Source organism: Jaculus jaculus, chromosome 18 (genome assembly GCF_020740685.1).
Source record: "Jaculus jaculus isolate mJacJac1 chromosome 18, mJacJac1.mat.Y.cur, whole genome shotgun sequence".
Classification (NCBI taxonomy): domain Eukaryota; kingdom Metazoa; phylum Chordata; class Mammalia; order Rodentia; family Dipodidae; genus Jaculus; species Jaculus jaculus.
Genome location: NC_059119.1, coordinates 49,948,618 through 49,970,591, shown reverse-complemented (window position 1 = coordinate 49,970,591; position 21,974 = coordinate 49,948,618). Strand labels below are relative to the sequence as shown.

The 21,974-nt window shown below is 47.8% G+C and overlaps 1 protein-coding gene across 4 annotated transcripts in view; it reads right to left on the bottom strand.

Annotated features, from left to right (window-relative positions):
• Thada (THADA armadillo repeat containing) overlaps window positions 1–21,974 on the bottom strand; it is a 343,908-nt gene that overhangs the window by 80,269 nt on the left and 241,665 nt on the right. For all 4 annotated transcript variants that reach the window (XM_045137566.1, XM_045137568.1, XM_045137567.1 and 1 more), the window contains one exon: window positions 1,998–2,092. In XM_045137566.1, the coding sequence (XP_044993501.1) occupies window positions 1,998–2,092 (95 nt within the window). The remainder of the gene's footprint in view (window positions 1–1,997; window positions 2,093–21,974) is intronic.

Here is a 21,974-nt window from a genome sequence, read left to right as displayed (position 1 = left end):
CATTGAGGTATAAGCTTCAACTAATGTTAAGAGTTTGCACTAAGTAATTCCCCAAAGGCGAGCCATCCGCACAGAGCCCATCTTATCAGTAAAGAATGAGAAGTTGGGAAGGGAAAGCATTTTACAACTCGCTTGGATTAACTCTTTTACACCGGCCTAAATGAGCACCCCTTGCTCCCCCAGCCCCCCCACAGTTCAGAAGCAGCAGTGCTCACAGTCAATCACACCTGTTTGCCAGGGTCCCAAGGGACAGACCTGTGCAAGGCTCTTGAGATACATGAGCAGGTAAAGCATGTGGGCTCTGGGAGAGATGAACCTGGGAGAGATGGGAGGAATCCAAGACAATCTATTTGTTAATATTTATAATCTTTTTATAATCTCTGGACACCAGTTAACTCAAGTGTAAGCTAATGTGGACGTAATACTGAGCTTTTCTGTGGCCAGGGCGACTCTTACTGTGAACCTGGACAGTCTCAAGAACAAAAGGGGCGGCACTCGTAATCATGCTAGGGTGAGAGGCACAAAGTGGGACTTGACGTCTGTTTCCTTTCCGAGATAGGGTTTCATGTTGCCCAAGCTGGCCTCGAACTCACCATGCAGCCAAGGCTAGTCTGGATCCTCCCGTCTCCACTTCCTGAGTGCTGGGGTCATAGGCATGTACCTTGATGCCCGGCTGGACCGAGATGTGACAGCTATCAGTCAACTAATAATGATAATGTCCCCTGTGCAGGGCTGCGGGGTGGAGGAAGTTTTGTCTCTCGTGTGTTCTGATCCCCTCTGTACAGTCACAAGGGCTTCGAGGGCTGACGCACACCAACCTCGAGAGAGACTTTCACACGCCTTGCTCTAGTCCACCCCCCAAAAAAGCATTCTCCATTGGTTTGGATATGGAAATGGGGTTCCATATGGGCAGAGCTGGGCTGTGACAGCCTGAACGCAGGTACTGAAGACAATGCATCACTGACAGACTGAAGAGCCAGAGGAGAGGATGCGACTTTGTGAGCATAGCCTCCTTTAGGCAGGCTGGATCAATTAGGGGAGGCTCATTCTAACCAGCTGCAGGCTCAGGGCCCTCGCCTTGCAGTTTGGGTCGATGAAAATCAGTTTCAGTCTGTGGCCTGGAACTCATGTACAGCACTTCCTGTGGCCTCTTATATAAACATATCAAAAAATTTTTTTTATTTGGGTTGCCCTCCTCTTTATAATAAAAAAAATACAGTGAATCATGATTAAAAATAGAACAGTTGTATCTGAATCTAGGGCATATAACCAGAAACATACATGACAGAATCATGTATGAAGGCAGAGCCTGAGGGATCAACTCCTACATGCGCTGGTATGAGGATGGACAGAGAACAAGGACTCATGCCCAGCACCAAGTGTGCCAGCTTGCTTATCTCCACAGGATGGAAAACAGTGAAGTTACTGGAAACAGTGACATATTTTCAAAGAAAATGCATAAAATAGCAAAAGGCCAAGGTCTTCAAAACACAGAGGGCAACTGGGTTGAGTTTACACTCTTCCCTGAATCAGCAAACAAAGTACTTCACTGTAAACTTTCAAACCAACAAAGACAGGTTTCCTTGAGAAGCTACTAGGAGGAGCCCTATGACACTCTGTTGGATTCTGATGTGTTTAGTCTTTAAAAAAAGCAGCTGGTCAGGCTGGAGAGATGGCTTAGTGGTTTAGCTCTTGCCTGTGAAGCCTAAGGATCCCGGTTCGAGGCTCGGTTCCCCAGGACCCACATTAGCCAGATGCACAAGGGGGCGCACGCGTCTGGAGTTTGCTTGCAGTGGCTGGAGACCCTGGCGCGCCCATTCTCTCTCTCTCTCTCTATCTGCTTCTTTCTCTATCTGTCTGTTGCTCTCAAATAACTAAAAATAATGTTTTTTAAAAAAACAGCTGGTGGAGGAGTGTGTGCTTGAGCTGATCAAACCCACACCTGTATTTCAAAGACATGCAACTGCTTCCCGGCGGGAGAGGACTCTGGGTCGTACCTGGTGGCTTGCTCTTTGTGGGTCTGTCCAGGCAGGAAGTCAACAGGGTGAGGATATCAATGTATACAGCTCTGGTCACCAAACATGGATTTTGCCTAGAAAGATGAAAAGCACAGACTAGATTACCGCTTTCTCTCTGAGGTGGGATGATGGCATGCTTTCTATTAGTTGTGTCGTGAGACTTAGGCACTTGCTGCAGATGCTAAAACACGGACAAAGACTGTAGGGGAGAAGAACATCAGCAACTTGTGAGAAAATGGTTCCAAGAACATGTGGCAGAGGCAGAGGCTACGTGTGGGCCAAATAGATAAAAGTCTATGTTGCACTCCAAGTAAAATAAGCCAGAAAAGCAAAACCCAAGGTCTTATTTTAGTTAGTTGAAAATGAGGAAGGCGTAGGCTAGAGAATATTCTAGTCTTCCCTTAAGTGGAAAAAATGGGAGGGAAAGTCACTGGTTACGAAAACCAGGGATTTAGCACATGAAAAATCACATCCACAGACTTAAAACAGCCAACTGAATTCCCCCCTCCCCCCGCCCACTCAACGCCTACCAACCCAGGAGCCGAGTTCCTTTTCCTAATACACGGGGCATTTTCTTCTACATTCAATAACTGGTTCATTTTATTCTCTGAACCACAAGGCAGATTCAGCAAGTAGGCTCAGACTTTCTTCTGTGAATTGTACTTAAAGGGTCCTGGTGTCAGTCTTGGTGGCACATGCCTTTAATCCCAGCACTTGGGAGGAAGAGGTAGGAGAACTGCTGTGTGAGGCCAGCCTGGGACTTTATATAGTGAGTTCCAGGCCAACCTGGGCTACAGTGAAACCCTACCTCGGGAAAAAAACAAGGGCCCTGGTTCTGAGTCTCAGTTCATACTGACCATGTATGGGGCCAGACCCAACTGGTGTGCCGGTGACGGGTCTGAGTGCTGGCTTTGCCACTCATTGTCTCTGAGATGGGAACAGACTCCTTGTCTGTAATGTGAGAATGGTTACCGTGAGTCACTGAGAGCACCCAGGTGATGGAGGGCACTGGAAATGCCCACCCCAGAGGTAGGTAGAGGCAAGGGCTCCAGAAGGTTTGTCTTCTGCCTTAACCTCAGAATAGGGATGACACTGAAATGGGCTCCAGTGTTGTGGCTGGATTTCCTTAGCCCAATTGTCTTATTCCCTTTATATGTATGGTTTTAACATTTCCCTAAGGTCTATCCCTACCCTCTATCCTGGCATGTACTCTAACATGGAAATCGCGTCATGACCAGGAGAAGACGCACTGTGGCACTCAGGAGGCAGGCAGGAGGGTCACAAGTTTGTGTAAGTCCTTATCTTAACACAGTCTATTAGATACCTTTACTTGAAGCAAAACTGTCTTGTAACATGGTCTCCTCTTTTATGTTTGCTTTTTGAGGTAGGATCTCACTCTAGCCCTGGCTGACCTAGAATTCACTATGTTGTCTCAGGGTGGCCTCGAACTCATGGTGATCCTCCTACCTCTGCCTCCCGAGTGCTGGGATTAAAGGCGTGCGCCACCATGTGGCACTTCCTGGTCTCCTTTGTTGCTGACCTACCTCACTTTGCCCCACCTACCTGCTTCCCTACATCAGACAGTTGCTGTCTGATTCCTACCTACCAAAGCCTCAAAACAGATTACACATCAGGTGTCTGGCCTAATTTTATCACTAGGCTTAAGTATTTTTAACATTTAGTTAATGAAATGAACATCACATACACATGCTATAAAAACGATTCAAAAACAATAACTACAGGGTATGAAATGACAATGAAGCCCAGTTCTACAATGCCATCCTCTACCCACGGGCTACTTTCCTGAGGACACCACTAGTCCATCTTCCCAGATACCGTGTATTCGTTTATAACCTTCCTGTCGATCTTTATATAAATGGTGCTATCTTCCAGTCATCTACTTTGGATACCATTCAATTTGAGTCATAAAGATTTGTCTGATTTTGTTTCTTGTGGGGGAGGGAGAGGAGGTTGGTTGAGACAGTCTAGAGAACTGTAAGCACCCAGGCTGGCCTCAAACCCACAGCAATCCCCCTGTCCCAGTCTCGAGTCTTAAACTACAGACGTGGCCTGGGGAGATGATTCAGTGGCTAAAGGTGCTTGTTTACAGAGCCTAAAAGCCCAGGTTCAATTCTCCAGTACCTATGTAAGGCAGATGCATGGGATGGCACATGAATCTGGAGTTTGTTTGCAGTGGCAGGAGGCCCTGGGTTGCCCACATACTTTTATTCTCTCTCTCAAATAAATGAATATTTTTAAAAAATTACAGGGTTGGAGAGATGGCTTAAGGTGCTTGCCTGCAAAGTCTAAGGATCCATGTTCTACTCCCCAGAATCCATGTAGGCTAGATGCACATGGTGGTGCATGTGTCTGCAGTTCATATGCCGTGGCTGAAGGCCCTGGTGTGCCCATTCTCTCTCTCTCTCAACAAATAAGTTAAAAATAAAATATTTAAAAGATTATAGATGCAAGCCACCACCCACAGCTCACTTTCTTAATGGCAGTGAACTGCTCATGTCATGGATCTACCGTTCCTTTCTGACAGAATTCAGAAAACCAATGCCATAAAAACATAATTATATCATAGTTTTATGCATATGGATGTTTAATTAGAGACAAAATTCCCAGAAGCTGAGTTGCTGGATCAAGTTATTTGCACATTAAATTGTTCACTGTTGTTTTGGTAAGATGCTCTCTTAAGAGCTTATCAAGCGTGTCTAAGAATCACAGCTTGCCGACAATCTGGCCACCTCGGTCCATTATGAACCCCTCTGCCCTCTGCCAAGATGTTAAGTCAAAATCATAATCTCTGCTTTAAATTGTGATCCTATTAGGAATGAGACTGCCCCATGGACTTTAACAGACAGTTCATGTTTCCTTCTGTGACCTGTGTTCAAATCCTGTTCCTGGTTTTCATGGAATGATTTGTAGGCATTCTTCTCTCTCTCTCTCTCTCTTTTTCCCTCAAGACAGGGTCTTGCTCTAGCCCAGGCTGACCTGTAATTCACTATGTAGTCTCAGGGTGACCTTGAACTCAAGGTGATCCTCCTACCTTTGCCTCCTGAGTGCTGGGATTAAAAGCGTGCACCACCACACCCAGGAGGAATTCTTTGTATGTGAAAGAAACCTGCTATTTGTCACCAGTTTTCATAGTTTGTCATGTCTTTAACTTTATATAGGTTTTTCCCAATCAAAAACATTTAGTTTTATTGTCAAACACATTAATAGTTACATTTTCTGAGTTTTATGGTAGTATACAAAGTCCAACTGTTCTCTAAGATTATATATATGCCTGCATGTATTTTGAATTTCCCATACTTTCTTCCAAAATTTTACAGTTCACTTTTTTAAAAAGTAGTTTACGGGCGTCCAACCTCGAGTGGAGCCGCAGCAAGGTGGAGTCTCTGGGGTGTGTCTGTGAAAAGTACACCCTGGGCCCCACGTCCAGGCCGACAGGCGGGGCGGGAGCAGCACCTGGAGACGGAGAACACGGACGCCTACCCTGATCGGAACACTTGCGCATCGCTGGGAACCAGAGCGAGCCTGAGTACGAACCTAGTCATGACCTGCTTTGATGAGTGCAGAGCCGTGCAGGGACTGCTGTCGCCTCTAATCCAGGGGTCCCCGTGGCATCCTCGGATGCAGCCCAGGCTCGGGTCGCACAACTCCTGCCTCTCGGTCGCGATGTACCACTGCCAGGCGCATTGGGGGAGAGGCCGCGAGTTGAGGCCCAGGGATCACAGCTGTACCCAGTGGGAGTTCCCGGAGAGCCAGCCATACACGAGGGCCAGCGGCCAGCACTGAGCTGCCCCCTCCGCTCATGCTGGAAGCCTTCCAGAGGGTTCTCTACCAGAGGCTCTCTGCATCTGCTGAGCAGGAGGACGGACATGCTATGGTCAGGGAGGACGAGTCTGGGCCCCTGGGATCCTTCTGAATTGGAGGGCAAACTGCAGCTACATCCCCAGGGGCGGTTACACACAGTTATCTTTGTTGTTTTGTTTTGCCTTTTAATCTGAGACCATCTCATTTAACCATAGCCTTGAAATCACTACCGAGAGGTGATTGGGTTTGGTTTTTTTGTTTTCCTGAAAGGTAGTGTCTCATGGGCTGGCCAGCTGCTTTTTTGTTTTAATTTATTTTGGTGTGTCTGTGGTAAATTGACAATAAAGTTATTTAATAAAATTTTTTAAAAAAGAAGTTTATAGGCTGGAGAGTTGGCTTAGTGGTTAAGCGCTTGCCTGTGAAGCCTAAGGACCCCGGTTCGAGGCTCGATTCCCCAGATTAGCCAGATGCACAAGGGGGTGCACGCATCTGGAGTTTGTAGTGGCTGGAAGCCCTGGCGCGCCCATTCTCTCTCTCGCTCTCTGCCTCCTTCTCTCTCTCTCTGTCATTCTCAAATAAATAAATAAAAATAAACAAAAAAAATTAAAAAAGAAGTTTACGGGCTTATAGATTGTTACTACAAAAATTTCAGTGCCAGGGGTGGGATACCTTCCAGTGAGTTGTTGATCAGTGAGGTTCTTGATGCCCCCAAAACTTTGCAGGCTATTGCCAAGGCTCTTAGTTCTCACCAGGGATGCAAGGTCACTGAGAAATCTTGCTGGAGCTGAGCTGAAAACCTCCTCCCTGTAGACCAGTTGACAGAAAGCTGGAAAAAGCTATGCTGCATGCAGCTCTATGGAATTATGAAAGTGTCCAGTAAGCACTTCTCTAAATGTTCATACCCATATATTAATGCTACTCTCACTTTTGGTTAGAGAAGCTTCTCTTTTTCAGATGGCAGTGACTTTTGGGATGACTCAAAAGGCACCATAATGCTGAGAAGAAGTGAGAGTGGAGTGTTCAGCACTGAAACTTGTCTACTACACCTTCCAAGGCTCAGGGTCCATTGTGGAAGAGGTGGCGGAAAGAATGTAAGAGCCAAAGGAAGGGTAGGACTCCTTACAATGTGCTCTTCCAGACACAAAATGGCCTGGTTATCCATGACCTCACAGTGCCTGACACTACCTACACAAGACCGTCATAAGAGTAGGAAAAGATCATGACATCAAAATAAAAGAGTGATGATTGAGAGGGGGAGGAGATGTGATGGAGAGTGGAGTTGTGAAGGAGAAAGTGAGGGGGGGAGGGAATTATCAAGGTTTCATGTCTATAATTATGGAATTTGTCAACAAAAAAAATTTAAAAAAAAAGAACTTTAAGGACTGCAGAGATGATTTAGTGGTTAAGGTGCTTGCCTGTGAAGCCTAAGGACCCAGTTCCATTCTCCGGAACCCACATAAGCCAGATAAGATGCATATGGTAGCGCATGTGTCTGGAGTTCGACTGCAGTAGCTAGAGGCCCTAGTGCGCCTGTTCTCTCTGTCTCATAAATAAATAAGTAAGTAATATTTAAAAACTAACATATATGTATATTACATATACATGTGCATGCATGCATAGATAGGACCTGGGACGCACAGAGGGGACAGGAACAAGAGCAAGGCAGGCTGGGCTTTCACACGAGATGTGCTATCTCAACTGGCTATAATAACTCACTGCCTGCTACCATGGGGCCCTTCCACAGTCACAGCTTTTGACTTTGCGTGCTTTTCTGCGAGGCTATATAGCATCATAAAGGAGTCTTTGGGAAACTGGTTTTCTTTTAAAATCCAGGGAGGGGGGCTGGGTGTGGTGGCACATGCCTTTAACCCCAGCATTCGGGAGACAGAGGTAGGAGGATTGCCCTAAGTTCAAGGCCACCCTGAAACTATGTAGTGAATTTCAGGTCAGCTTGGGCTAGAGAGAGACTCTATCTTGGAAAACCAGAAACAACAAAACAAAACAAAACAAAAACACCAGTGAGGGGTAGTTTTTTTGTTTTTTTTTTTTAAACAAGATTTTCAGTTAAGCTAGTGTTACTTATTTATTTATTCTGAGATGATTTCATGTACCCCAGGCTTGAAAACATGATCCTGAATACTGGTATTACAGATGTGCCACCATACTTGGATTTTTATTTTTTTTTTTAAGTTCTAGACCAACCGGGCTTGTCTAGAACTTATTCCTGCCTTTGCCTCCCAAGTGCTAGGATTACAGGTATGTCTTGCAGTTAATGCATTTTTAAACATTTCTAAATGAATTGAGGGAAAGTTGACAATCTTTAGAGGCCCTTACATGTTTGTTATAAGGGCCAGTGTGGTGGTTTGATTCAGGTGTCCCCCATAAACGTAGGTGTTCTGAATGGAGATCAGGGAATTAGCGCCTCCTGGAGGCAGTGTGTTGCTGGGGGTGGACTTATAGGTGTTATAGCCAGTGTCCCCTTGCCAGTGTTTGGCACACTCTCCTGTTGCTGTTGTTCATCAGATGTTGCCCAAGAGATGATGTCCACCCTCTGCTCATGCCATCGTTTTCCCTGCCACCCTCGAGTATATAAGACAAACTAAACCTTTCCCCGCCCCCCCAGAAGCTGCTCTTGGTTGGGTGTTTTCTGACAGCAATGTAAATCTGACTGGCACAGGTCAGGCTGGTGACCACGCTGGCCTCTTGGGATGCTGCAGGAACCACTCTGGCCCCTCCAGGACGCCAAGGCTCAGGGCTAATTTGCGGCAATCAACATCATGGGGGCTCCTCCATGCGCTGCCACTTCAGATTGCAGGACAGAGGCTCAGCGTCATAATGGAGTCCATCCTGACCTCGAGGTCAGTCAGAGTAATTCCGAGCCATTCATGGCTCCACCCTCCAAGACAGCCACAAAACAGCTCGTCTGGAGCCACAGAGTTGGGCTTTCTCTGAACTGGCTTCTAACTGAAGAAAATATTTTCTTTCTTTCTTTCTTTTCCCCTTGCTCTTACTTGGTGTTTGCTCTGACTTGGAAATGGTACACTGTGAGTTCAGGGTGAGCCAGAGGTTTGTTCAGTCTGTCAAACCACTGTGATGATGGGAATAAAATCCCAAGAACAGCAAGCCAGCTGGACAGGAAACCAAGCCACAGGGTTTTGGTGGGCTTGGGGATTTTTTTTCTACCCCCAAATGGAAAAATCCTGGCATGGGGCATGGTCTAATGAAGATTTATAGTGTTTGAAAGAAAAGCAGAACTGCTCAGGGTCTAAGAAATGGGCTGAAAAACAGCCGGCCAGTGGCTTCAGAAGGAGCAGAGAAAATCAAGCACGTGGACTAAGTTTACATAGACGACATGAAGATCATCTTTAAGAGCTCCGCGTTCTTCCACTGCTTTTTATCACTTGTCCCCTGACAAATGTCTACCCGAGGACCTGACTAATGGTTTTGCCCTGGGAAATCTCTGAACTGCATTAAACCTCCTGCCCTCTGTCCTGGAAGTTGGGGGGAAGCAGAAGGCAGAGCAGAGAGGGAGACTGAGAGAGCAGGGCTCCCCAGACACGTCCACAATGGCCCCACTGTCTATGGGACAGCAGGAGCTCTGGGAAGTCTGTGAGAAATTATTCACTTCTTCTCGCCCTTCCGGAATCCCAGTGTCTGAAGATCTTTTAAACTGAGGCCTATTCATTGAGAAAGCATTTATTCAGAAGCTCCTAAGAGCCAGGAATAGTGCCAGGGTTTGGAAAGATGACATGATTCAGCACACAGTCATTGCCCTCAAGGAACTTAGAGTCCTGAATAGGGTTTTTCAGACTGCAGGCTAGGGTCAATTTCAGAAGTTATGAAATCAACGAATGGGTGACCAGAGAAAGAGACAGGAAGGGAGATAGAAAAGGAGGGAAAGAGGTATGGAGGTGGGGGGGGGAGGGACGAGGAAAGTAAAAGAGTCTATCAAGGTAGTTTCAGTAACTTGTTTGTTATATACCAGGCTTCTACAAAGCTATTGCCCAGAATGAACTTTTGATGTTACATATCTTTAAATGAGATATAAATAATGAAATGCAACAGGAAATGCAGGAAGCCTTGCTGCTTTGTTTCCTGTGGCCTGCTCGGGAGCCACATTGTGAAGAGCCCCTGCTGAGATTCAAAACCCACATCATTAAGTAAAATTATTGACTTTAATTTTTTTTCAAGATAATAATTCACCTCGCATTATGTTGAGTAGTCAGTCATATTCATCCAAAAGGATGGTGGGCATGTTGAAAGCTAACATTCCTGAAATAAAATATGCAAAGTCTTGAGTAACTTCCTTCTTGGCTACATTTGTTTACTTGAGACAGGGTCTCCCTGTGTAGCCTTGGCCAGCCTTGAACTTGCTGTGATCCTTTGGCCTCTGCCTCCTGCGTGTCTGGCTGCACTTTTCGGTGGGGAGGAGAAGGCAGATTATTCTTATCTGAAGTGGATATGATTTAAAATCATAAGTCATGCTAGATTTCATAGGATGGTGTATGTCTAGTGTATCATGGGCATGTATATTCACACATATATATTAGATCCTATTAAAAAGTATTTTTGTTATGATTTTTTGTTGAAAGGGGCTCTGAAAAAAATCTTGAAGCCAGTAGTTTTGTGAAACATACGAAACATACAGTCAGACATAATGATGGTGACGGAGTATTATGGTGCCTTGAAGGAGAGGTCAAGAGACTAAGGATTAAAGATGGTGGGAGAAGGGACCACTGTCTGCCCGGTGATCCCGGAGAGCTGGAGGCTAGGAAGGAGCTGGGGTGCAGGCCATGGGCAATGACCTCAGGAGAGAAGCAGCAGGTTCTAAACCCTGGCCACAGGACAGGTTTGGACAATACCAAGCAGTGCTAAAGCCACGTGGAGGAGAGGGACACAGGAAATGCTTCAGGATGGGCGAACCCGGGCTGCTTGGAGCACTTCAGCTGTCATCTTTGAGGGCTCCACAGTTCTGAAGGGCTGAAGAAGCCATGAGCCCCCGGCTCAGCACTCAGCTGCACTCCCGAGGAGACGGCTCCCGCCATACAGCACAGCTCTTCCCCAGCAACTCACTCCCCGCCCTCTTCAGAGGGCGGAAACCACCACTGCTTGAGGCTGCTGCTGTTGCTCAGGCCTTGGAGTCAGGAAGGCTGGTGTGGACTCGCACAGATGCAGGGTCCAGGCCACGCCAGTCCTCAAAGGAACTCTCCCCCAAATCCTATTTGGACCCCTGGTTACACTTTCCTGAGCACTGTCCAGGTGTCCATCCCCAGGTGGGCAGGGGAAGGAAAGGACAGTGTTCTGGCCTTACAGAGCTCGTGGCTGGGGGGAGGGGGAGGGTAGAGAAAAACAAAATATATATAAAGCAACTAAGAGGATATGCCAGGGATATGGAGAGGCCAGTGGAAGGAAAAGAAGGAATTTCTAGACATCAAAGACACACAGCTGATGGCTGGAATGACTCTCAGCACGGACTATTCACAGCACCTGGGCTCAGAATGGGGCTTCCTAACAGGCCACAAGGAGTACTACCCACAGCTTCCAGCAGGGACACAGGACGGGATCCAGGACACAGGACGATGCCTGTGGGCATCAGGGGGGCAGGAAAGAGAAAGGCTAGAGAAGGAACAAGGAGACAGTCCATGCCATCTTCCACACACCGTTCAGACCCTTCCTGATACATGCCCAGCGGTGCCATGCCGAGTATTTACAACCCTGTTCAAAGCCTGCCCTCCACGAACCTTCCCTGACTGGCCAGAAGAACCAGCCTCTGAGGACAAACTGGCTCGATTCAAGGTGCTTTATGGACAGTCCTGTGGTCTCCAGAGGGGCCCTGGGCTGTCCTCGTAACCTGGGCAGTTTGGCTGTCACGGGAAGAGCTGCTGTGGTGGGATGTCAGGAGGTGCTCCCTGGCGGCAGGCAGTGTGGCGGTGTGAGTTAAGGGAGCCTCTCTCCCCTTCTGATTCCATCTGTACTGCAGCCCCCAGACAACTAACCGCCATTCTTGGAGAAACAACAGGAGATTTGTTTAAACCAAGATGCCAAATGGTCATGAATTGCATAATATATATATTTTAAACAAGCTATTACTATCCACGGCACCAATGAGGACTCAGATCTGCAAGCAGGCCAGCTGGCAGCAGCGGGCAGGTCTGGCAGGCAACGCGGCCCGCGCAGTTACCGTGGCCTTTCTGGTCTGCGACCTGGGGAGGAGATGCACTCAGGCCCCATACAGAAGGCCCGCTCTTTGGACTTTTTCTAAGGGACGCTTCGCTGCCATGTTCTCTCTGGTGGTGGTGTTGAGGGGGGCACTCATTTCCAAGGAAACCTCACAGAGAGAGACCATGAGCTGTGTGTCCACAACAGGACCAAAAGCAGAGCTCAGTGGGGTCAGTGCGGACGCAGCTTTGCTCTCAGAGAGTGGCACCCGTGAGGCCTGCACCCTCTCCCCAGGGTTCTGGGGAGGAAGGCCTTGCACCCAGCTCACAGTCTGCGGGAAGTGCGGGACAAAAGCCGCAGCCTCTTCTGCTTCCCCTGCTGCTTGAGGGGAAGCCTGCAACCTCAGGCTATGGTCTTGCCTTTTCCCTCCACGAAGGCTCACCTGCCTTTTCAGTGGAACCCTAGGGAGCCTCCCACACTCGCCGGGGCGCTCATGATTTTCCGTCTTTCTATTAGGCATCTTTTTCTCATTAATGCACTAACACTCAAGCTATATGCAGAGAATGATGAAAAAGAGACCTTGTGTGGGGCTTGGGACTTGTTCAAAGCCTGGGGAAACAGTTTTAGAGGGTATGTTTTTTATTCCTTTTATGAGAGATGCATGTTTCCCTCCCTCTGTGACTTGTTTAAAAGTAAAGTTTAATATGCTGCCAGAGAAATTGCTGGTTAATAACTTAATAAGCTATGTGCTAAGAATTATGGGAGAAAAACAGTATCCAAGAAAACCTTTCCTGTTCAGCTTGGGCGGGGAGGACACACAGCGCTGACTATTGTGCAGAATGCTAGCAGAGGTCCTTTCTCTTCACACTTACTTTCTAGGAGCATGAAAAGGAGAAACCAGAGGGAAGCCTGGAACTTTGGGGTGTTGCACGAGGCGTCCGGATATAGCAAGGTAAGAGTGTTCTTGTATCACATGCAACGAGCTGTGGGAATGTGAACTCAGTAAGGGATATGCTTGGACCTCAGCCCCAAGAACAATAGTGATAGTGACTAAGAATGACAAATTGCATTTTACTCCTTTATCTTAACATATTATTGCATTTTGTCTTCATAAAAATCTTAGGAGGGAAGAGAGATAGACAAAAATTTTCCATTTTTAAAAAGTCAACAAAGTTGCTTATAGTTCTAGTGACCTACCCAAGTTCAGGACAGAACCAAGAATAGAATCAAGGTTTCCTAGAGAAATAAATGGTAGCTCTGTGTCCTAAACACATTCGTGTAAGAACAGGGACTGTGCCAAATCAAGGCGTGTGGGAGGGCACCGCTCGCTTGGGTGTTGGGCCTGGCAGCCAGTATGGGAAGCAAGACAAGACCACAAGCCTAGGTATTCTGGAGAGGGTGACACAGACGTATGTCCGGCAGGGCCACTATGCTCACGCGCCTCAGTCGTGTGACAACAGACGATTCCCCCTCTGCTGCGCTCTGTCATACTTCCCAGACACTACTCACCACCTCCTCTCTATTCTCTTCTGCTTCACCTCCTAATTCTAGGGCTTTCACTGTGCAGATAAAAATGGACCCTAGGTCTGGAGCGATGGCTCAGTGGTTAAAGCTCTTGCGAGTAACCCCAGATGGCCTGGGGTTTGATTCTTCAGTTCGCACATAAAGCCAGGTGCGCAAAGGGGCACACGCGCCTGGAGGTTGTTTACAGCAGCTGGAGGCCCTGGTGAGCCCATTCTCTCTTACAAAGACATTGCAGCTACACCGAAGCCGAACCCAACCGCTGACCTCATGACACTCTACCTCTCCTGACTCAGTGCACCATGCTTGTTTTCCGGCTTGAGGATTCCCTCTCTCCAAGGGACCTGAGAAGTGACCCTCTGACTCAAAAAGTCCTGGAATGAGACCCCGAGCTCCCTTGGGAAGGAACTGTTCCCAAAGGCCTCCAGGCCAGCCCAGTTCACTGATGAAGCCTGGGCACCATGGGAAGCTGAGGGGAGGGAAAGGACAGGGAGTGGGGGACGGAGTGCCTCTTCGGCCCACTCACAGAACCCAGCCTAGTCTGCTCACAGCCCTGGAGGGCGGGGGTAAAGCCTGGCCACAGGACAAATGTGCTGGGATCGCATCCGCGCAGTACTGAGGCAGGCAAGTGCCTATCAGAGAGCCTAAAGGCGCAATTTCCAGATGACCACTACTGCAACACAGCCATGTTCTGCATGCGGGAGAATTAACTTACGTATGTATTACATGCTACAACTTGCTGATCAGAGTAAATGGCAGCCAGGCCATCGGGAAAGAGGATCTACGACAGCTCAGTTTGATGGCAAGGTTTGAGGCTGGGTCCTGTCCTAGAAGCACCAGGGCACAGGACTTCAGAAAGGACTTCTACCAAGAAGACTGGGTAGCAGAGTAAGGATGCAAGTCAAGGACCAAAGCAGAAACTCAGAACCTACACCCTACCTCCAGGTCAGCCACAGCTGTCAACCAGGAAGGCTGTTTGGCCACTTGTTTCTTATCCCTTCTGCAATTCTTCGTTTATTAGGTCACTGTCTTGACACAGGGAGTCAGGGTCCTTCTAGGACTTTCAATGGAAGGGAAGTCAGGCGGGTGGGTCTCCAGGCTCCAATCCCAGCCCAAACTGTATTTACCATTTCTACTAAGCTAGCTTTGACATCTTTGTTTCCATGTAAGTTGTTTGAAGAAAGAATTTCAGGGGCTGTAGAGATGGCTTAGCGGTTAAGGCGTTTGCCTGCAAAGCCAAAGGATCCCGGTTCGATTCCCCAGGACCCAAGTAAGCCAGATGCACAAGGGGGCGCACACATCTGGAGTTTGTTTGCAGTGGCTGGAAGCCCTGGAGCACCCATTCCCTCCCTCTCTCTCATCCTCCTCTCTCAAGTAAATAAATAATTAAAAAAAGAAAGATTTTCACTGGATTAGATAATCTCTAAATTGCCTTTTCCAGATGAACTCTAGGGTTCCACAATCTTGGCAGAAGTCAAAAGTAAAAGTCCTGTCTTAAGAGCATCTAAGATTCTCTATTCCCATTATGACTGGCCCAAGAGACAGGTAGACTGCTCTAGGAGAGAATGGGAATTTTACTGAGTGGTGCACAAGGCTGGAAGCTAAGACCGTCAGGTGTGGACAGACAGCAGCCTCTCACCAGTGTCCATCTGAGCTCTTCAAGCCCACCTTCCTCTCTGGTTGAGCTCCGAGGACCGCCACCCCTGGACCTTTATCCAGGGTTACATCGCTCGCCTAAGCACAAGTGCTCACCTTCGGCCCTGCCCCTCCAGCGCCTACGAGATGCCACACTTGCTGCCGACAGAAGGCCACCGCTCAGGACACCCACCACCTTGACACGTGGCTTCTCCGTCAGCTCTGGCCTTTTCAAATCACGCCGCTCAAATTCCTGCCACCTTTAGAGAGCCGTCCCTGAATCTGAACTAATCTTCTCTTCTGAATCTGAACTTCTATTTCTGCTTCGCTGAGGACCGCCTCTCTCCTAAGGGAAACCTCTCTTCTGTTAGACTGAGCCTCAACTAGACTGACAACTGCATTCCTGCTGAGGGTCACCTGCACGTGCCTTAACGTGCATCCCACAAGGCCGAGCTCTGCACTAAGATTCCTTCTCAGCACACGGGCAATGAGATCTTCACCATTTACTTAGCAACAGAGGCTACTCTATACTGTCATAACCACCCTCGTTCTCCAGCCAAAGAAAACATGCATCACCTTATCTAATAATTAAGTCTCACCTATAAAGACTTCTCCCTCCCCTAGAAGACTTTCTTGATCCCTCTACCACCACAAGCTAGCATTTATTTCTCCCTTCCCAGCTCCTATAATATACTTTAATTCATTCCTGCACTTTCTGAATTCTTTCTGGTTTGTAGTTAGTTTAACATGTGCTTGTCTTGCTTGTGTAGCTTTTGAACCAGGGACAATATCACTCATCTTTTTTTTTTTTATTCTATTGATTTTATTCATTATTTTGTTTTATACTTCTTCATTGTTTATCTTTTTAAAATTATTTTTATTTTTATTTATTTATTTATTTGAGAGTGACAGAGAGAGAAAGAGAGGGAGAGAGAGAGAGAGAGAGAGAGAGAGAGAGAGAGGGAGGGAGGGAGGGAGGGAGGGAGGGAGGGAGGGAGGGAGAGAATGGGCACACCAGGGCCTCCAGCTACTGCAAACGAACTCCAGATGTGTGCGCCCCCTTGTGCATCTGACTAATGTGGGTCCTGGGGAATCAAGCCTCGAACCAGAGTCCTTAGGCTTCACAGGCAAGCGCTTAACCGCTAAGCCATCTCTCCAGCCCTCATTCATCTTTTTTTGAGACAAGGTCTCACTATGTAGTCCTGGCTGGCCTCAAACTTGCAGCCTCCAAAGTACTGGGATTACAACGGTATATCACTGCTCCTGGCTAATATCGTTCATCTTTATATCCCCTGCCATACATTATCTTGCACTGTCTGTGAATCAGAATGGGTGCTCGCTCACTGGGAGTGGCTGGATGAAGGCGCTGATTTAGCCAAAATATGGAGCATGCTCCATTCTAAAGGGAAAAACAGCCTGCTGTACAAGGGCCCTTCATAATATTATGAGAATGTGCTGAGGACACTTAGTCTGCAGTCCTCTGCAAGTTAGGCAATGACAGCACTGCTCAGCTCTTCCAATAGCAACAGTCTAACAAGCCAACAGCTACAAGTATAGGAAGACATGTTTCTGAGCCTTCCATTGAACTAACTGCCATCTCCAAGCCAGAGTTGTAGACTTCTATATTTAAAAAGTAGAAAGCATCAGCAGTTGGGGTTAAATTCTCGGTGTGAAAGAGCTGTTTTTCACTTTCCACTGCAGTGGGAAGGAGCTTTGATGCTGAGCAACCTGTGTTCGAGGCTCAGTTTAACACACGGATCGCTCTGTTGGCTTTTGCCAATTTGCCTAAGGCCAACCTGTCAATCAGAAATGCTCTTATCTTTTCAATTCCAGTTCTCAAAGTGGTTATTCCTTCAAAACTCGAGGCTGTGTTTTCAAAAGAATATATATATTTTTTGCTTTTTGTTTTTTTTTTTCCAGGTAGGGTCTCACTCTAGCTCAGGTTGACCTGGAATTTACTATGGGGTCTCAGGGTGGCTTCGAACTCACAGTGATCCTCTTACCTCTGCCTCCCGAGTGCTGGGATTAAAGGCGTACACCACCAAGCCCAGCTTCAAAAGAATATTTAATGGAGGAAATATTTTGTAAATTGCCTGGCTTGGTTAAAATGTGATGACTTAAGTGTTTTGAACACCAGCAGGATCTCATCCCAAGATACCATGATCTCAAGCACTTTCAAGATGTGGAAAGGGAAGGAAACACACTGGTCTCAAACATACCAACGCCATGTCTTCCACCTTTCAGTTCTTCTCTAGGCTGAAGGTGACCTCAAATAGGCTGAGCCAGAAGATTACAGAGGGTCCTAATGAAAGCCTCCCTTCCCCAGAAAATCTGAGGGGATCATACTCTACTTTTTTCCTCTTAAAGTAAGAAAAGAGGGAATTTGGGGGAAAACTTTTTGTCGAAAGAAGAAAAGGAGAGGAGAGAAAGGATGGGGTGGGGGGGAGAGAAAGGGCAAAGAACAGGCAATAAACAAGCAAAGACAAAAACGCCCCCAAAACAAAACAACCACCAGCATGGCCTGTACACTTGCCATGTGACTGGCCATCCCTGTTAAGACTTACAGTTTTGGCAGAGACCACAAACGATGGCCTTAAGATGCCACATGGCCACTTGAATAGTTTAACAACGCTCCTGAACGGGACTCGTTTCAGCGGCGCGGATGCGAGACAGCCACCGCAGCTCGGCAGAGCGCTGAGGCGCCCCTTCCTCAAGCAGCCGCTCAGGACGGCCTCTCTGTCCTGGGAGAGGGGCAGTCCAGGACGGGGCGGGGGGGGGGATTCACAGGGTCAGGGGGCAGTGGGAAGAGTGGACCCAGACCCAAGCCCAAGCCTTTCTGCCTGGGAAGTGTGGCCTCTTGTGTGAATAAATCTAGCGTCTAGAAAATAAATGCCGCGTTTAGCAGCTGTAAAGCACGGCAGACCCTCACCCAGAGCTTCTGCAGCTGGCCACAGGCCCCGTGGGGAAGAGCCGGGATCGCCGCACAAAAGCAAGCCCAGCTCCGTCTCTGCAGGCGCACTTGCCTCACACCCTTCACTCCGCAGGCCCTCAAGGGACATGCCACTCAGCTCTGTGGGAGCTAGGAAGACAAGGGGAAGAGAGGGGACTATGGATAAGGCGGGGGTGGGGGGGTTGGGAGGCTGGAAAGGTGCAAGGGAAGCGGTCAGAGGAGTATGCCGTAGTGACGGAGGGAAGCTGTACAGCGAAGGGACAAACGACACAGTCAGTCTGCAGGTTAGAATTAGCTCGGGGTACAAGCCAATAGGTTTGTTCCCTAGTGCAGATCGTCAGCACACAAGAGCCCCCTCCCGAAGACCTCTCCCACTCACTGGAATTGTTTCATTCAAAAATTTGACCTCAAGGTTCCTTTCCAAGTATTCTTGTATTTCTGAGAGTCTGTTCTTCTCACCAGATTATCAGAATGTTATTTTCCAAAATGATAAGTACTACTGATTGCCAATGAAGCACTGGCCCTTCCGCCCCCTCCAGCACTGAGGCCACAGGGCTGACTGCCCAGACCATGGGGTCTTGGAGCCACGCAGCCCCTCCGTGCAGGTCACCCAGAGGGTGGGGAAGCTGGGACGGTGCCGGTAGTAACTGCAGCGCGCCCCTGCGGCTCTAAGCCCTCGTGCTTCGAGGACGATGTGAGCATTGCTAACTGGCGGTTCGACAATCGCAGTGGGCGTCGTTCTGACCTCTGCTCCGTAGGGTGTGTACTGTGTCCCAGGTCCAACAGTGCTGGACTGGGAGCTGGTTACACGTTCTGGGCCTCAGGTCCTATGGCAGCCCTAGTAACCCCAGGTGATTCTTGTGCACGTTTCCTTCTGGGAATCACTGTTCTCTACCATGCTTGAGTTACTGCCACTCAAAGCTTGGCACAAAAGCAGTGTCTCGACAGACAAAGGCAGTGGCCCAGGAGAAGGAGCCTGACAAAAAGTTGAGAGCTGAGTCTTAAACAAATGTTAGCAGGTGTCCGTGGGGTCCAGCTGTGTGAAAATGGACTTCTGTGGGCTATAGTGTCCCATGTGCGTAAGGCCGGGGAATGAACCATAATAAAATAAAGTTCTCGGGGCCTGTCTGCATCTAAAATGGCAGGCCCACAGGTTTCCTCCAGAGCCTGTTGTCCTCTTGACAGCGAAACTCTGCTTTGAATAAACAGCTTCAGTGTTTGATATCAACTGGCATATATCAGGGTTCAAAGATGGTTGCTAAATGAAGTGATCCAGGTACACTTAAGCCTCACCTCAAAAACTGAAAATGGCTGGGCGTGGTGGCGCACGCCTTTAATCCTAGCACTCAGGAGGCAGAGGTAGGAGGATCACGGTGAGTTCAAGGCCACGCTGAGACCCCAGAGTAAATTCCAGGTCAGCCCGGGCTAGAGTGAGACCTTACCTTGAAAAACTAAAGACAAAACAAAAGTGAAAATGGGGCTGGAGACGTGGCTTAGCAGTTAAGGTGCTTGCCTGTGAAACCAAAGGACTCAGGTTTGATTCCCTAGGACCCATGTAAGCCAGATGCACAAGGTGGTGCATGCGTCTGGAGTTCGTTTGCAACGGCTGAAGCCCTGGTGTGTCCATTCTCTCTATCTGCCTCTCTCTCTCAAAGCAAACAAAATAAAATAAAAAGTTAAAAAAAAATTGAAAATGTTCCATGAGCTTCTGGGGCAATCAACCATACTGGACTGTGGCTCAGTGGTTAAAGGCTGCCCCAGGTTCAATTCTCCAACTGCCCTCATAAAGCCAGCTGGGCTTTCGTTTGCACCAACAAGAGGTCACCCTGGTGCGGGCACACATGCACAAGTGTGCGCATGCGCACAGACACACAAAAAAATTTAAAATAACTTGAAAAATAGAGTACCAGGTTTAAATGGCCCTTATGAGGGCAGGGAGACTCTAGAGATAGGATAGACATTGGTAAGCTTTAAGATCTCTCTAGTTGATTCTAATTATAGCCATGAACATCACTAACTACTGCTTGGAGTTAGGAACTTATCATCGGCCAATACAACAGGCACAGACTTAGGTGTCCACGGAGCGGAGCAGGAATGCTAATAGAGAAGTGACTCGGCAGAGTCAGCGGTGCAGTACAGAGAAATGGCCAGGAGCCAGCCAGCACGGTGCTGTATGCCTGTAATCCCGTAGTCAGGGGGCTGAGGCTGGAGGACTGACACAAGTTTGAGGCCACCCAGACCTACACAGCCAAATATTGTCTCAGAATGAATGCTTCCCTCCACCAATAAATAAATAAGTGAATAAAAGCTGCAGAGATGGCTCAGTGGTTAAGGTGCTTGTCTTCAAAGCCTAACGATCGTAGTTTGATTCCCCAGTACTCACATAAAGCCAGATGCACAAAGTAGCACATGCATCTGGAGTTTGCAGTGGCTGGAGGCCCCGGTGTACCCATTCTCTCTTTCTCTCTGCCAGGTGTGGTAACACACGCCTATAATCCCAGCACTCAAGAGGCCAAGGTAGGAGGATCGCTGTGAGTTCGAGACCAGTATCAGACTAGGCTAGAGCGAGACCCTACCTTGGGGGGTGGGGGGTGGGGAGGAAGAAGAAAGAAAAGGAAGAAGAAGAAAGGGTCAGAGCCAGGGACGCTAGCTCATACCTGTAATGCCAGCAGTGAGGCTGCAGGCAGACTGCTGTGAGTTTGAGACCAGCCTGGGCTACAAAGTGAGACCCTGCCTCTCAATATGAAACAAAAACTAACAACATGCCTCCCCCTGCCCCCTGCCCCACCAAAACAAGACCAAAACAAAAAAAAAAAAAAACCCCCACAAAGGCCAGTACTTAGCCTGTGGCTCACTGCAAGCAGGCAGGGTTATGGGTCTGCCACTGCCAAATTTTCTAGTCTTTTTAGAGAGCTGTAAATACTGATTTAATGCAAAATTTCCTCATCCATAAATGCAGTCAAGCAATTAAAACAAGATAAATGTAAATCCCATCCAAGCCAAAAAAAAAGACAACAAGCCACTCAGAGACCGATGGCCACTCAGAGACCGATGGGGTCTGCACGGGCTGCCCTGTGGCTAAGAGTGGACAACTGTGCCTAGGCCTGGCTGGCACCCTAGAGCGTGGGGGGAAAGATGCCCTACTGAGCAGACGCAGTGACAGGTGAAAGGAAGTTTGGTGCTGGCTGTGCTGTCGGACTGGGACGTTGAAAGCACACCTACAACTCCCAAGTGAAACTGGTCTCATATATACAGCTTGTCTCCACAGGAAAGTTGACTTCCTGGTTTTGAGGGAAGATCGTACTCTAGCCCAGGCTGATCTGGAACTCTGCAGCACCAGGCTAGCCTCAAACTCATAGGGATCCTCCTGCCTCAGCCTCCTGAGTGTGGGATTAAAGAAAGGCATATGCCACCATACCAGGCCTGAAATTTCTTACCCTAAGCAAATCTGAGACAAGTTCATTGATGGTATGCCAATAGCTTTACCCATAGCTTAACACAAAGTGAACCCTCCCAAGGTAAGTTTCCTAACTCCAATCTAAAAAAAAAAACTTAGCTAAAATTTTTGTAGAGGTTTCCCATGAACTGTTGATAGAAAGAGGTAATGAAATTTCTCTTATGGAAGACAATCTGGCAACTTCATAAAGGCCTGTAAAAACATTTTCATATCTCCCAGTAAATATATTTTACTGCTTGAAATAAAAATTTAGGCCACAATCCCAAATCTCACACATACATGCATACCATCACGCATACAAATACTTTTATTGGAACATTATTTATAATAGTATGAAATGGAGCACAGATAAAGTAAACTTAAGGACTGATCATTCAGGTCACAGAAAATATGTTATCTTAGGCTGGAGAGA